Source organism: Lepidochelys kempii, chromosome 2 (assembly GCF_965140265.1).
Source record: "Lepidochelys kempii isolate rLepKem1 chromosome 2, rLepKem1.hap2, whole genome shotgun sequence".
In the NCBI taxonomy this organism is placed as follows: domain Eukaryota; kingdom Metazoa; phylum Chordata; order Testudines; family Cheloniidae; genus Lepidochelys; species Lepidochelys kempii.
This window is the reverse complement of record NC_133257.1, coordinates 248,120,827-248,138,547: the sequence shown is the minus strand read 5'-3', so window position 1 is coordinate 248,138,547 and position 17,721 is coordinate 248,120,827. Positions and strand designations below refer to the sequence as shown.

Below are 17,721 nucleotides of genomic sequence, written 5' to 3'. Positions count from 1 at the left end.
TATTAGGATGCCTGCCTTTTCCAAGTATATATTAATAAAATAAGATTGATAAACATGCTCCAAAATTCGTTTTTTCTTCTTTACATACCACCTCACTTTAAAGGAAAAAATAGAAGAAGCTTGTTCAAAAAATCAGAGCACTTTTTAGGTAAAATGCTTGTATCCTTCATTTGTCACTAGTCTGAAAAGAGGAAAAATTAAAGAAACTAGCAATTCCAAGATAACTAGATGAACAACTTAGAACTATTTACAGAACAGAATTGCCCTGTTGCTGAAGACTGCTTCCAGAATACAGGTGTTATTCAGTCAATGACCTCTAGCAAAAGCACACACACTGTGCATTATAAACATAGGATATGCTCAGCCCCTGAAGACCCTCTAATGAGACCCTTTGGAATAATCAATCTATAGGATCATCTGTTGATGGAATTAAAGTAAGAGAAGAATAAGAGATTGAATCCAAGTCAAATAAAAAGGTAACTCACTCTGAAGACAATCAGGATAGGCCTCTCTCTGGAGAAGGAGCAAATGGTGAGCACTAAGACCTCTTGATAAAGATAACATAGGTGCAAATTTTAGGAGGAACCTCAAATGGGCCTGACAACCAGCCTTATGGAAAGTAAGGTTTCAATGACTATATATTGATAGATGTCAATAATTCCTCCATCTTCTTTCATATAATGATTACAGGGTAGGAGGGAGGATTACACCAATTATAAGAATAAACACAAAGGAGATGCCACTGGCTCAGAAATGTACAAAAGTATTTTTTTGAAGCACAGTATTAAGACCCCAGCAAACAAGGACCACTTCCTGAACATGCTGAAGAGATGCTAACTTAAAGAACATTGCTGAGAAATTGTTAAGACCCATTCTGCTCTTCAATCTGCCATCCAGGAAACAGAATGCTCTTCAGGTCAAGATACCTGTATACTACAAATCATAGGAACTGCTATACTGAATCAGAACAGTAGTCCATCTATCCCAGAATCCAGGCTTTGACAGTCAACAGTACCAGCTGCTTTAAAGGAAGCAACCCTGCTGTAGCCAAGCATTCCAGAGGATTTTGGCATCTTTACATTTTCTATTGAAAGGCCTATTTTGCAGTTACTTTTATAAATAATGGCTCCACTATTACTTCAAAACACACTTCACATCTTCCTTGCTTAAATGCTTTAAGAGCCATTCTGCCCATAAGAGTGATTTACAGGGCAATGTTACAGGCATTAGACTACTTCGAAACAGCGACTTAAGCAGTTTTCCACTCAAAGCTATTTAAAAAAAAAATCACATACATACTTCTAATTCCTCCTATGGATTGAGGTGCCTGCTGTTAAGCTACTCAAGCACACCCAAAGATCTCTGCCAACCTGAGTAGCCACATCTGTTCTCTCCCGGATGTTAATGGGCTGGGCGTCCCTCTTATTTTGTGCTGAAGACAGATTAAATCTGCAGTCAAAATCGTTAACAAATATTCACTTGAGGGGTGATCCCGTCTCAAGAACTGCCTATAATTTTGTGCATTCACACAACTCCCGAGGGCTGAGTTTCAGTCAGAAAGCCAACATACATACATACTCAAGTAAAAAAAGTACCCCAAATAAAATTCAGTATTGATCAGGTTCTCAAGTGATGGGATATGCCTGCCATTTCTCTGGGTTAATCTGGGCTTCCATATACATTAGGTTCAACAATATTTTTGAGGTTGACTGAAGGTCTAAACTATAGAACTGGCCAGTGTTCTCCCAACTCATTTGCTGCTTTTAGTGCCAGTATGGTCTTACTGAAGTGCCTTGGTGTTGGTGAGGCAGCCACCAACAGCATGATGTCAAACTGCCTGGGGACTAGTGCAACCCTGAAAGGGAGATCTCCATTAGTGGCAAGTGAAGCCTCCCAGCTTACAAAGGGAAGCTTGTCCTTGTTATCTACAGTGCCCTTCATGGCCTCTTCTCATATGCATCAGAGCACGGAGTGAATTCAAGCAAAGCTTTGAAAGACAGTCTCAGGGATGGAGCTTCAGGGATTGAAGGGCCACTAACCTCATGTACTTGAGAAGTTTTAGTGGATGCTTAGAGCAGTCTGTCATGACAGCAATGCCATAATTTCCCTGAGCTATGTCTCCCTCCCCAACCTTCTCCCACACAAAAGGAAATCCTGCAGCCATTTCAAAGTCAAAAGCGATGCAGGAAGCATAACTAGCAGACTGTTGTTACTAAGTGGTTAATTCATCTGATTCTCCTTTGTTTTCTTGACCAGGGAATTCTTAGGAGAACGGTTACTTTTTATGGGAAACAAGTGTTCTGGATCTACCTGCACAGTAGGTATCTATAGTACCTGCATTTTCCCTGATATGCAGCTTTTAAAGTTTGGATGTATTCACGGTGAGAGGGTAAACTGAGACCTATTTGCTAAATGGAACTAACTATCAGCTCTCCAAAAGAAAGCGGGCAGAGGATCTCTTTGATGTGAGTTTCCAAGGATGAAGTTTGGGGGTTCTTTTTTAAATGAAAATTTTGATTACTTGTTTTATTAGGTTTTTCTATCTCCCTTACAGCTACAGGTACTCGAGAGAGAGAGCAAGAAACAGTTTCTCCACAAGGGTACAGAACTCGTTCAACAGGAGAAACTTAAGTCAATATTTATTAAGTGAAATAGGTCATGTAGATGTCTGAGTTCACAACATTAACACGAAATGAAAAGGAGTACTAGTGGCACCTTAGAGACTAACCAATTTATTTGAGCATAAGCTTTCGTGAGCTACAGCTCACTTCATCGGATGCATACTGTGGAAAATACAGAAGATGTTTTTATACACACAGACCATGAAAAAATGGGTGTTTATCACTACAAAAGGTTCTCTCTCCCCCCACCCCACTCTCCTGTTGGTAATAGCTTATCTAAAGTGATCACTCTCCTTACAATGTGTATGATAATCTAGGTGGGCCGCTTCCAGCACAAATACAGGGTTTAACAAGAACATCTGAGGAAGAGTAACATGATACAGTTCTGTGGTGACCTAGAATCCTATTTTTGACGTCTCCGACTCAAGGAATATTTCCAACACACCTCTGAACAACATACTAATCCACAGAGACCTCCCTACCAACACTACAAAAAGAAGGATTCTAGGTGGACTCCTCCTGAAGGTTGAGACAGCAGACTGGACTTCTACATAGAGTGCTTCCGCCGACATGCACGGGCTGAAATTGTGGAAAAGCAGCATCACTTGCCCCACAACCTCAGCTGTGCAGAATACAATGCCATCCACAGCCTCAGAAGCAATTCTGACATCATAATCAAAAAGGCTGACAAAGGAGGTGCTGTTGTCATCATGAATAGGTCGGAATATGAACAAGAGGCTGCTTGGCAGATCTCCAACACCACTTTCTACAAGCCATTACCCTCTGATCCCACTGAGAGTTACCAAAAGAAACTACAGCATTTGCTCAAGAAACTCCCTGAAAAAGCACAAGATCAAATCCGCACAGACACACCCCTGGAATCCCGACCTGGGGCATTCTATCTCCTACCCAAGATCCATAAACCTGGAAATCCTGGACGCCCCATCATCTCAGGCATTGGCACCCTGACAGCAGGATTGTCTGGCTATGTAGACTCCCTCCTCAGCCCCTACACGACCAGCACTCCCAGCTACCTTCGAGACACCACTGACTTCCTGAGGAAACTACAATCCATCGGTGATCTTCCTGATAACACCATCCTGGCCACTATGGATGTAGAAGCCCTCTACACCAACATTCCACACAAAGATGGACTACAAGCCGTCAAGAACACTATCCCCGATAATGTGACGGCTAACCTGGTGGCTGAACTTTGTGACTTTGTCCTTACCCATAACTATTTTACATTTGGCGACAATGTATACCTTCAAATCAGCAGCACTGCTATGGGTACCTGCATGGCCCCACAGTACGCCAACATTTTCATGGCTGACTTCGAACAATGCTTCCTCAGCTCTCGTCCCCTAATGCCCCCACTCTACTTGCGCTATATTGATGACATCGTCATCATCTGGACCCATAGAAAAGAAGCCCTTGAAGAATTCCACCATGATTTCAACAATTTCCATCCCACCATCAACCTCAGCCTGGTCCAGTCCACACAAGAGATCCACTTACTGGACACTACAGTGCTAATGTACGATGGTCACATAAACACCACCCTATACCGGAAACCTACTGACCGCTATTCCTACCTACATGCCTCCAGCTTTCACCCTGACCACACCACACGATCCATTGTCTACAGCCAAGCTCTGCGATACAACCGCATTTGCTCCAACCCCTCAGACAGAGACAAACACCTACAAAATCTCTATCAAGCATTCTTACAACTACAATACCCACCTGCGGAAGTGAAGAAACAGATTGATGGAGCCAGAAGAGTTTCCAGAAGTCACCTACTACAGGACAGGCCTAACAAAGAAAATAACAGAACGCCACTAGCCGTCACCTTCAGCCCCCAACTAAAACCCCTCCAACGCATTATCAAGGATCTACAACCTATTCTGAAGGACGACTCAACACTCTCACAAATCTTGGGAGATAGGCCAGCCCTTGCATACAGACAGCCCCTCAACCTGAAGTGAATACTCACCAGCAACCACATACCACACAACAGAACCACTAACCCAGGAACCTATCCTTGCAACAAAGCCCGTTGCCAACTGTGCCCACATATCTATTCAGGGGACACCATCACAGGGCGTAATAACATCAGCCATACTATCAGAGACTCATTCACCTGCACATCTACCAATGTGATATATGCCATCATGTGCCAGCAATGCCCCTCTGCCATGTACATTGGGCAAACTGGACAGTCTCTATGTAAAAGAATAAATGGACACAAATCAGATGTCAAGAATTATAACATTCATAAACCAGTCGGAGAACACTTCAATCTCTCTGGTCACTCGATTTCTGATCTCAAAGTGACTATCCTTCAACAAAAAAACTTCGAAAACAGACTCCAGCGAGAGACTACTGAATTGGAATTAATTTGCAAATTAGATACAATTAACTTAGGCTTGAATAGAGACTGGGAATGGTTGATTCATTATAAAAAGTAACCTATTTCCCCTTGTTTATTCCTCTCCCCCCCCCCCCCCGTTCCTCAGACCTTCTTGTTAAATCCTGGATTTGTGCTGGAAATGGCCCACCTTGATTATCATACACATTGTAAGGAGAGTGATCACTTTAGATAAGCTATTACCAGCAGGAGAGTGGGGTGGGGGGAGAGAAAACCTTTTGTAGTGATAAACACCCATTTTTTCATGGTCTGTGTGTATAAAAACATCTTTTGTATTTTCCACAGTATGCATCCGATGAAGTGAGCTGTAGCTCACGAAAGCTTATGCTCAAATAAATTGGTTAGTCTCTAAGGTGCCACAAGTACTCCTTTTCTTTTTGCGAATACAGACTAACATGACTGTTACTCTGAAACCTAACATTAACACAAGCATTTCTAAACATGACTTCTGTATGAGTCCAAGATCTTACATGTATTAAGCAGAAGGGACATTCATTCTAAAAGGATTCAGATATTGCTTTTAGGAGTGCAAGAGATTTGCTTGAACTTTTATATGCTGGGAGACTATTTATGACAGTAATTAGAGAATATTGAATTAGAAGAGGGCTATCTCCAGAACAAATAATGACTTTTTATCTTACTCAGTTGACTATAGTGATCATTAAAATCACCATCTAATTTAGCTCTGGGTTACATGAGAGGTAGAGAAGTGGCTCAACTCCTGTATTTGTTTTCTGTTGGCATGTTGCAGTAGTGAGGTCACTTTAGACCAAGGTTTGATGAAGGCCTTCATTATTCAGTTCCCTGCAACAGGCCAGGGGTGAAGCTGGGGATAAGACACAGAAGCAGTGGTCTGTGCTGGGCTGATCACCTGTACTTGTGAAGCGTTTTTGGATGGCCTTGCTTGTAAAACAAAGTGCTATAAAAATGATGAGTAGGAGAAGAGGGAGGCAAGTGCATTATTTGCAGTACTTCTGCTCAGATGTGGTTTTGGCTTCCATATTTGAGCAAGCCTTTTGCTACTATCCACGAAGAGATCCCCAACGTGGAACAGTTGGTAGGTACAAGAGCTAAAAAGGTACAATAGTCTTTGCTCGATGCATGTGGGTTATACTTACAGAATGGGGGACTCAAGGCTGCAAAAGACTTAACGGACATGGTCGATAGCCAACTCCCAATGCTGCTCTGAAAAGGCCTACTGTGATCCTTGAACTAGTGGAATAGGAGGTTATATTACCTATATATATGGCACTGGTGAGATGCTGCTCATGTCCAGTTCTGTTATCCAGACTTGGAAAGGATATTGAAAAATGGAAAGGATTCAGAGAAGAGCCATAAGAATGAGAGGTGGATTGGAAAATATGCCTTACAGCAGGAGACTTAAGGAGCGCCATCTATTTATCTCTTCATTCATCTATTTATATTTAAGTGGAGAAGATGTGATAGTAGAAGGCTCTTTAATCTAGCCTACAAAAGCATAACAAGATCCAATCGCTGAATTTGAAGCTAGACAAGTTCAAACTGGAAATAAAAAATAAAATAGAAAAATTGTGCCATAACACTAAGGATAATTAAATACTAGAACATTTTATTAAGGAGTACGGCAATTATGCATTACTTGGACGCTTTAAATCAAAATTGGGTGTCTTTCTAAAAAGATGTGGATGTACTAAAGCACAAGTTATTGGGCTGGATGCAGGAATCAACAGGTGAAGATCTAAGATCTGTGTTACAAAGGAAGTCAGACTAGATGATGACAGTGTTCCTTTCTGTCCTTTAAACCTATTAATCAACAGAGCTGAATGCCTGAAGCAGAGAATGCAAGATAAATCCCAGGTTCTCCCTGGAGACTCATCTGATGAATGGGTCAAATTGGAAATACACAGATGCCTCATATGGTGATAGCTGAGTCAGAAAGATTAGTTTTTCACTGTGTGACCTATATATTTCATGCAGAAATTATTTATCTGATTAAAGTAAATAACTATTCTACAAAAAGCAGGAAGCTACTTTGTTTTAAAGTACATAAAGAAAGCACTTGGAAGCAGGGATATGCACTACATGAATAAATTCCAACTAGTTTTGTTTTAGAGTATTGAGAGTACAAGTTGTATCATTCTGATACACGTTACTGAATTACAGCACATCTGGGGCAGAATAAATGCTATGAATGTATTGTGAAGGATGAACAGGGTTCATTGACAAATGCAGAAGTGTATTACTTGCATACGAAAGGAGAACATTAAGTAACAGATGGATTTGCTCAATATGCTTAAAGAACAACTAAGCAATCGACCAACATGAAACATGATGAAACCTCCCATGCTTGACAAGAAAATTGCTCATTGATAACCATTTTCTTAGTACTAGCAGTTGTACAAATTTAAGGCATGGAAAGTCTTACCTGCAAACATATAGCCAGGTTAACTCTACAGCCAAATGATGTGCTAACAGCCCGCGGATGGAGACCCAGGTCTTTAAATAATTTTGAAAATGACTGAGTGAGAGCTATTCGGGGCCGTTCTTCTGCCACGACGACACATGTCCGTACACGTGAGAGGTCCAGTCCCCTTCCCTAGGAAGAATTTATAATGTAGTGAAAGCTACAGTTAATCAATTTTGAAACTGTGCATCAAAACATGTGTTAAACACACTGTGAAACAAAACATGAACACAAGAATATAGGATTATAATACTCCGATTCTAGCCTTTCATGGAAGCTGGATGGCCAACTGACACATTTATGGCTGATGTAGAACAGACCTACTTGCCTGGAATTTCTTCCCTAGCATTTACGAGGAAATGGATCACAAAAAAGTTCTGGAGGGAAAATATGCTAGTAACGAGTAATAGCTCAGGACTCCAATGACCAGTGAACTGGAAGAGTTAACTGTCCTAGGAAAAAACTGACTGGAGAATTATTAAAGACACAAGGGCGTGAAGGCAGTGTACACACCCTGAGCTCTACCTAATAGGGTTTCAGCAGAATAATGGGAATTCTGAATCATGAAAGGAAGGTCTGGCATTTTACAGCTAGTTGCATGTGAGAGGCTATAAAAAACACTGACATCAGAAATTTACAAGTTTTACATATACAAATTTCTGCATTTGTTATAATTTATTGAAACTGGAAGAAATTTAAGAGCAATGGAAACAAATCAACCAAAATAAGTCTCTGTTGTAGTGGCTGGTGCTGGTTAGGCTTTACGTTAGTGCTGCATTTCCCAATCTAGGGTAGGGGCAACAGGTGCTACAATAGTTGGAGTGATGAAAATAGGACAGAAGAATGAATCAACGTGTTCCCTAGATACATGAAGACACAATCCAAACAAGTTACTGTGTCCGCCAATATCACACACAGCAGGTTGCTCCTTGAAAGCCACCCACCTTCTACCTCCCAGTTCCCATAGTGGCCTTAACATACAGGCACCAGGCCCACCCTCCGGAGCTTCTTTCTCTGCTCTCGCGGCACTCAGCTTAGCCATGCGGTGGCAGCAATGGCAGCTCTCCCATCAGCATGAGAGTGAGATTTCAGCTTCCAGATGTTGGACAAAGGGAAACAGTAGGGAAGAAGAGTCCACAAAAAACATGTGAAAGAACAAACTTTTAAAAAAAATGTAAAGAGAAACACGAAAAAACACAGAAAACAGACAAAAGGGGGGGAAGGGAGAACGTGAACAGAAAGAAGGCGAGACAGCAGCCAGTGAGTCTGAACACATTTGGAGGATGACGTAGTAGGGGCATATATTTGCCAATCCATTTGGGCTTGGGATTCGACTAAAAGGTGGGAACTGTTCTATGCAAGCTGTAAGCCTGAATCACTATAAGATGCATCTATAGGTACAAAAGGATAAGGTCTAATGGCAAAGAAAAAAAAAATAGAGATGGAAGGAAGAAAATATTTAACCACAAAAACACGGTCTGGCTCCAAGCTCCTCTGCTTCACATTTACACCACAATACCTTCCTAAATTACTCTAATTCTGAAAAAGATATATAGCTCTCAGTAAATGAAGGCAGATACTGACATCTGATAAGTTAAACCCCTTTGTAACTGAAGAGAAAAAAAATAGATCTTTTAAAAGCAGTTACAGTTAGTTAGCAGAACTGGCAACAGAACGCATAGCAAAAATTTATCAGGTTCATAACAAAAGCATCAGTATATCCCAGACCCCAAGCTGAAAAAGATTAGAGCATTTCTGAGTGCTCTAGCATGTCAAAACAAAACAAATATTTAACATATTTATTAGAGTAAGCTATACATACAATATGCAGTTGGCTAATACACACAGTTCTGACTTTTACAACCCTAGCAACCAGCTACAGCAATTTGGGCTGTACAATAAACACAAATCTTAAAGATTTGGAAAGCCTCAAGGAATAAATTTAACTAGGAACCTCATAATCTGGAAAAGGGCTAGGGAGCAGCAGGTGGCAAAAACTAATATACAGCCTTTGGCAAGGAATTATACTGGCTGTATTGAAGATTTCCCTTACTCTCTGATTATCTTCTCCTCAATGAATGGATTTAGCACACACTTATTGAGCAGAGAACATTCCTAAATGCTACAGAAATGTCACACTTGGAAGAAAAATGGAATTCCTCACCTTCAGTGATTCTGTTTGTGAACCGAGTCCCTTGGTACAAAGCTCCATGACTGAATAGGAACAAAAAGTGTCCCTCACTTTGTACTGACTCACAGCTAGAAGCCATAGAGCAGGATTGGTCTCCAATTCTGAGGGAGGAATCAGAATAGACTGGTGTCCTGAATAAACGCTGCAAAAATATAAGATTTGTTAATACAGGCTAGAATTTTGTAGATGAGATGATTGTAAACTAAAAAGGGTATTCTCACTTAAGTGTAAACTTTAACATCAGTATTAGGCACAATATGTTTATATCTCACTAACACTGCACAATTGTCACAGCTTTATGTTAAGGGCTAAATTCTGCCCTTTGTTACACCCATATAATTCAAGTGAAATGAGTGGAAATGTAGGCAGAACCGAGTCCTAAATTACTAAAACCTACAAAATACAGGTGGTCCTTACTGCTAGAAACTCATGGAAGAGCACACAGATACCTGGGTTAGTAGCATGTAAAATACGCATCTGCTGATAAAAGATTATGGTTGGTTATTACTATTTAAACATTTCCTGGACAGAAAATACAATACCTTCTACTCACCAAAGAACTGACCCCACTCCCATGGAAATAAACAGGAGCTTTGCCATCATTTTCAAGGGGCCAGTATCAGGCACCAAATTAAAAGTAAATTATGCATTTTAAAATTCTCTCCACAAAATGTTATGAACTTTTAAAAATGAAATCCCAGAGCTCTATTGTAGTGTATATACAATATTGTTTATTGGCTCCCCAGTGCACGGTAATACTGAGATGCAGGCACTTGGTAATGTCCCTGTGCCAAAGGTACAGCACTAATTGTTGCAGTATCATCATAGTCACTGACAAATTCTTCTCCAGAAGTGTTTCCCACATTGACAGTTCTCTCCTGTGTGCCCTGTGACTACCAGACGGGCAGATTTCCCCATCAGTTGTACAGTTTTTACTCACATCTTAATCTGTGATTTGTGCATCTTTCAGCTTTGACATGTCACAACAGAATACAATAAAAGATGAAAACCAGAAAGGTTCTCACAAAGGGTAAGTTTAGAGGCAGTCAGCTCCAGGAGTCACTCAATGCTGTTGAGGGGAGAGCACTGGTGCTGGAAGGCATGTTTAGCCCTTTGGAGACCAGAGGAGGCTCTGGCTCTTCTGAAACTTGAAAATCCTTCAGTACCACAAACTTTCCCAGTACTTAGAAGGGGTTTGCCATAAATTCCGAATACGAACAGAGAGCATCAAGGTTGACGGTGCCAACATGTCCACTACTGACAAACTGTGCTGAAGTGAGAAACTTCAAGGAAACCAGTGCTAATAAGACTTGTAGCGTAAGAGCCGTTGCTGAAATAACTGCTGGTTGCTTTGCATCCCAGGATAGTACCAAAGCCTTGGTACTGTGCTCCCTCAGAGCTCCCAGGGTACCTGATTTGTGACATGGGGTCTTCCTAAAATGGTAGTGTTGAGGTGAGTTGGATCTCTTAGTGGAAATGCCCATCAGTGATCTGTCCCTGGCTTTCCCAGAGGAGTGTTGATCCTTTGTGGATTTAATTTTAGCAGTCCTACCAGAGTCTGAAACTGAAATGACCGTCAAAGATGGAACCCAGAAGTTAGTGAATCCAGAATTCACAGAGATGCTTCTGGACTGCACTGGAACTTTTCCAGTGGGGTCTGCCCTTTCCAAATCAGAAGCTAGACACATAGAGCAATCAAACAATCTAATATGCCTTCCTTGCTTTTAAGGACTTACACACCAAACATTTCCTGAGTATATGAGCTTTCCCAAGAGAAAACAAAGCACTTGGTAGGTCCATCATTAATCAGAATTGCTGCCTTGCAGGAGGGACAGTCTTGAAGCTGGATGACTTGTGATGGGACACCACTAAGCTATGGTGCTGGGAAAAAGATCCAAGTGAGGAAAAAAGACATAATATGGAAGGTAAAAACTTCCCCAAACAATTAACAACTATCAAAAAAATTTCCAACAGGCAACCCTTTACTGTCTAACACTAATCCATACACAATTCACAACAACAGGTAAAAAAACAGGATATGCAAAGACATGAACATCAAAGAACTGCGAGTTGAGAAGGACTGGAGCGGTAGATGGGTCTGATCTGCCCCTTTTATCCTCAGTATGGGAGCACAAGGGCACATGCATGGCCCCAAAGAACACTGTTGGACAACAGACTCCAACCCCAAGAGCATGTGCACCAAGAGTGTAATATGTATGGACAAGCACTCAAAGAGTTGATGGTGTTCAGCACCATTAAAAATGGTGCCCCTCCTGTCCCCCACTTACTTCAGTGCCTGTTTTCAGGCACTCTAGTTTGAAAGTTTTGTCCAGTCTTTATCTTGTGACAGACAGAGAGGAGAGAGCTGCCCTGCACAAGGGAATTCTTCACTGGCCTTCTCTGAGCCCGTGGCTTTCTTCCTCAGTTATGCCAGGAGAATTCCCAGAATTCTCCTCCTCTCTTGATAGGGTGGCCAGGTGCCCAGTTTTCCACCAGAAAGTCTGGTTGAAAAGGAGATCTGACAGTGTCAGGTCAGATCTACTGACCAGACACGCAAAGACCTGTTATTGTGGGCAGGGGAGGCACCGGGTCATCACCCGCGCCAGCTACTACTCAGCCGGGGCCACCTCCTACCAGCATGAGGTGGCTGCAGCGCCCAGCAGTGGTTCTGCAGGCGAGTCCCTCCCGACCCGGGCAGGGGAGAGAGGGGAATAGCAGTGAGCAACCAGGGCAGAGGGGGAAGAGGAGTGACTGGGGGAAGGGTCCTGGGAGGAAGAGGCAGGGCAGGGACAGGGCCTCGGGGGGAAGAAGTGGTTTTTAAATATTACAAAGTTGGCAACCTTATCTCATGATCTGGGACTTTTAGGGCCCCTTTATGATGCTGCAGCACTTTTATTCGCCATAAAGGGGCTTGGGGCTGGTGTAAGAATTTCACCCCAGGCTTATCTTCAACTTAGGCCACAAAATGTAGTAGATGAAAATGGTGCCTCTCCTGCTGCAGTTTCGAAAGTTGCAATTCCAAGAAACAATGGTTTCAAGGGGTGTTCACTTCCTCTACAGTTACATCCATTTGTTTAAGAGGAAACTTTGCAGGACCTCACTTTTGCTGTAGAAGTTACTTGATCAATGACTTCAATTGCCCATTCAGGGCTGATAGGAAGTGTGCAAGAAGAAAGCAGCTCTCATTGCACTTCCAAAACAAACATTCATATCACAACTCCACAGCACACACTGTATTCACTGAATGTGGTCTTAGGGGACTGGAAAAATACAGCTCTTATGGTCTTAATTTGCTATTTAAATCCATTCCTGCACCAAAATGGCAATTAAGTGCATCTCTATCACTGTAGAACTTGACTAAAACATTGTTACTAACCTGCACTAGCAAAGTCTCAGTTTTAGAAAATTAACTGTTATTTCATTTTGGTTTATCAACACACACACACACACACACACACTTCTGTATTTTGATAATTAAAGCAGAATTACTAGAGGGCTTAGCTTAGTTTGGCTAACAAACAATTCAGGAAAAATTTCATATCTGCTTTTCCTATGTTTCTGTTTTATAATTAAACCCCTCTTAACATGGAGTGTAGTAGGCTCTATTCCAATAAATGGTGGTCTACATATTAGGACAGGGATATCTTAAGTTCAGAAAGTAGTTTAATTGGATTTAGTTTTGATTTTATATTTGGAGAAAAGTGTTTGCTCTTTTAAAAACTATTATAACTTAGAGATTTAAAAATGCAATGCAAAACAAAATAGTAGGGTCAGCTTCTCAGAATGGAAGGCAAAAGCTGCAAAGAAAAATATGAAAAATCAAATCAAATCACATCATGAATTCCCCCATGAAAAAGCTAGCACAAACAGCTAAAAAGAAGAGCTTTTGGATTAGTGAACTCACATAGGCCTGATGACTCTGCTGCCATGCCTAGGATGCATCATTCTGTGACAAAGATCCCAAGGAAACCCTGCTGGAGCATGCAGCCAGTTTGTAAATAAGTTGGTAAATCATGTATTGCTCTGCTTTGCAAGGTTTCTTTTTGTTATTTTTTTATACTCTTTAGGACATAAAATAAAACAAACTTTGCAAAACCATGCAATATACTCCAGACTTACCAATGGGCTGGCTCCATGCTCCAGTGGGCTTTCCTTAATAGCTCTGACGTCACAGAATATTGCATTCTGGGGCGTCACAGCGAAGCAGGGCAGCATAACTTCTAAGAACCTACGATGGGGAAAAGAGGTTAGTTTTTGGTCGTTTGCAGAATGAATACCTCCTTCGGCCTAGTTAATGGAGGAATTAAATATGCATAGCTGAAGTGACTGAATTCAAAGTTTTAACTTGTGTTTCTTATTTCAGAGACTGCATAAAGGAGCCCATTTGCTATGTCTGCTCTGTATCCAATATGAATTGCTACCATTTGCAGCCCCTTAACCTTCAAAAATAAAGACAGTAGGAGCTGACCATGAATCTCTATGTTAGAATAGCAAGTAGTAGCGTAGTTAATGGCAATGACAATAGACTTCACAATCTGTGTATTTAATTTTACATCCAGATATCCCCCAGAGGTAAAGCATGGCATGTTAAAAGTAACAATCACCTTTTGGCACGTAAGTTAGAAAGAGTAATCTGTATGCTTACTGCATGCTTAAGGCTCCAAACTGTATGCTTAAGGGGCTATGCAGTACTTCTATAGAGCATCCTAAAAATAACTTTCACTCCTAACAAACTAGTGTGAGATGGAAGTCAAGTCTGTGCAGCAAAATGAACCACGCTGGGTTCTCATGTCAGCTTTCTACCTATAACATAGAAATAATCTATTAGAGCTGATTATGAATTTTTGGATCAAAATGCTTGACAGAAAATTTGGTTTCCAAAAGAGAATTCAATGTTTTCTGCAGGAAAACATCAATTTTGCTGAAGCTGTTCGCTGGCCCATTAGGGAAACTGAAGCAAAGTCAGTATGGCCAATCCCAAAACTCAGACCCTGAAAATTATGAGGGTTTTTAAGAGTAGAGAGAGGTTACACTGCATTCATCTTTTTCATTTTTGAACTTCCCCTGCCCACTGTGTGCATAGCAAGTCCCAAATTTGTAGAGTAAGCTGATTTTGGCTCTCAGTGGAAGATCCAACTGAGATCAAATTAAAGAACTTTATATAAAATGCTGCCCTAATTATACAGAGCTTCCAGCTTCTCCCCAAACTAGACTCTAATAATTATTTCTGTGTTCTGTATTCAGCCCCAGATCTGCCTCTCCTCCAACCTTTCAGTTAATTAAGCAGCCCCTCCAGCCCACATCAACTGTGCACAGCCAGCCATACATAATTTCTGTCCCCACATCTGTCTCAGCTCCTCTGAGCACCTCTGCTCCTTCTGGAGCTGTAGGGAGTCTTCACCTCCCTTCCAGGTGTGGGGTGGCAGCTGAGGCAGGATCCTTTGCCCCAAGCCTAGTGTTGCAGTGATGGAGAGAGGAACAGACTGACCCATTTTTCACAAGATGAAAGGGAAGGAGGAAGCACAGCTGCCCTGAGCTGCTAGGCTCTTTCCACTTTCTGTTCCTTCCCCCCTTGTGAAAATGGTATTGGCTGCTCCTTTCCCCACAGTCCCTAATCCAAATTCTCTCAGGTCCAGAAGGGAAGGCAGGGAGGAGCATCTGATTGGTTGCTCTTCCCTAAAAGGCAGGCAAGTGGGGAAGGCAGCCAATTAGAGGGGGATTTCCTCTGGGCAAGTCTGAAACTTACATGAGGATTGGAGCTTCTCATTTATTGAAAGACTGGCTCCAACACAGGCCAGAAATCACAATACTTCTGAGAGCTAACAGCACTGGGAAATATTTCCTTTTTGGTCAGGTCAACGTTAATCTGCATTTGTTTGAGCTGACATGGTGTCTCATGGAAGTTGTAATTTGCGTGTGTCCCCCTTATCGTGGCCCCATGGTACAATTGTATCTCCCTATCTTGCACTGCAGTCTCCCCTCGGCCTGAGCCACTATGGTATATCCTGGGAGATGTACTTTGGCCAGGGAGAATAAGGGCACAAGGCACACATGAACTACAACTCCCATGAGGAATTGTGATGGTTCACATGAACACAGATTAATGTTGAGATGACTCAAAATTCAATGTTTTGATGTCAGAATGTCAAAATATTTAGTTTCAATAGAAAGTAGGCAAACAAAATGTTTCAACAATTCCAAGGCTACTTTTTTATGAACTTTTTGTTTTGTAAAAAAGTTCAAATAATTTGACATTTTGTACCAATTGGGGATGAAAAGAAGATGTTGAAATATCAAAATTTCCTGCAAAATGATTTTTGTTCAGCTCTAGCCCCTTTGTAGACCTTGAAATAAGAGACCAGAGCAATTATCGTTTAAACCAACAAATACACTGGATCCCGTAAAAAAAAAAAGAGAAAAGAAAAACCACACACACACACACACAAAGACCGTGCTAGGATAACATTTTAAGGTATGGACCTTACGAATGCAGTCACGGCAGCGCAAGCTGTGGGATGGTCTAGCTGCCTCCAGTATGTGCTAGGACTTGGACAGGTACGTGACTTGGGAGTGTAGCTTTTGCGGTTACACTCTTTTTTTGAATGCTAGCTTGATGACAGCAAGTGTGAGCGTCTCTCCTTGAGTTGGGTATCACGCCCGCAGCTCCAAGCAAAGACGTGTTCTCTTTGGGAATCGCAGTGGCCTGAGCTAAAGGAACTGTGTCAGCTTACATTTAGCCCAAGAGTTGCATTTTGTAAAAACAAGCTTTTTAAAAAGGCAAAGCCTAACAAAAATGGTTTCTACACTTTGTTATTAAACAAAGAAGGTTTGCTGAAACCAAAATGCTGCCACTCTAAAAACCTGAAAGTGAAACTGACGCATTGATTTTTCATTGTTCAAGCTCAGATAAATGCCTTCTGTTGCTTTATACCAGAACAGTTAATGTTACTATAATGATTCTCGGTGTGTCAGTTCCAGATTATAATATAGTAATTGCAACAAGCTTAAATCAGAACAAATCATTTTTTTTATATTTTCCAATTGCCGTTTTTTCCCAAAAGGTTAATAAAAGAACAATCTCAGACTATAAGTGGATCTTATGCTAAAATAACGTGCTTGAAGTCTAACAAGCACATGGTTTATGCATCTCATAAATCATAATTATCTGGTGCAAGACAAGTCCCTGTACCATTAACTTTTATTTATTTTTTTTAGTGCTCCAAGCATCTAAACAAAGTGTTGATTCCAATAGGATGTTCACTTTTAATTATAATTTAAATAAAAACATTTATGCAACACTGTATCATTTTAATGCCTTAAGTTACCTTAATTTCAGCATGGTTTTAAAACAGCAACAGTGCACTTTCAGTGAAATGTGTCAAAACATAATAATTCTAGGATCTAACATTTCTTAGTAAAGAATGATTCCAGCTACTTTTCCATAGACCTTCCCTGTACCATGTTTTCAATTTTCTTCTGTAAAGCACATCGTTTTTCATATACATCTACCTACATGTCTTAAAGTAAAGCTAAAAGTTACTGAGAATGCTTTTACTGCAACATTACACCATCCATAGGGTACAGAAAACCACAAAACTGTTAACTAAGTTATAAACTCCCCACTAACTAGTGCTAATAAAATGTCAACATTTTTTGTGAAAATATTTTGCAGCTTTTCAGCCAGCTCTATTATTGCCAATCAAGAATCTCTCTATCAAATTTCTCTATTATCAAATGCAGTTTGTTCTTTTGTTTTATGGTACAATGGAAATGAGGTTTAAAAAGTCTAAAGAGAAATCTCACCTGCAGAGGCACCAGAGGACAAACCCAAGTCCACAGTAAGGGTCCAAACAGATAGCTACTTCTCTAGAGGGGTAAAGCTCACACTGCAGCTTAATAGAACGACAAAAGGCACTAGTGGCTGCATGAGACATCTGGAAGACAAGACAGTAAATAAAATGATAAACTATGCCATTCTGCAGGTTCATTCCCAAACTACTGCCATTCCTGAAATCGGTAACAGGATGAAGGAAAC

General features: G+C 41.0%; 1 protein-coding gene across 13 annotated transcripts in view; it reads right to left on the bottom strand.

Moving 5' to 3' along the window:
• The window catches only part of DIP2C (disco interacting protein 2 homolog C), a 485,644-nt gene that overhangs the window by 59,712 nt on the left and 408,211 nt on the right, over positions 1 to 17,721 (bottom strand). For all 13 annotated transcript variants that reach the window (XM_073334492.1, XM_073334497.1, XM_073334493.1 and 10 more), the window contains 3 exons: positions 17,490 to 17,620; positions 9,660 to 9,828; positions 7,457 to 7,627 (listed from right to left, as the gene is read on the bottom strand). In XM_073334492.1, the coding sequence (XP_073190593.1) occupies positions 7,457 to 7,627; positions 9,660 to 9,828; positions 17,490 to 17,620 (471 nt within the window). The remainder of the gene's footprint in view (positions 1 to 7,456; positions 7,628 to 9,659; positions 9,829 to 17,489; positions 17,621 to 17,721) is intronic.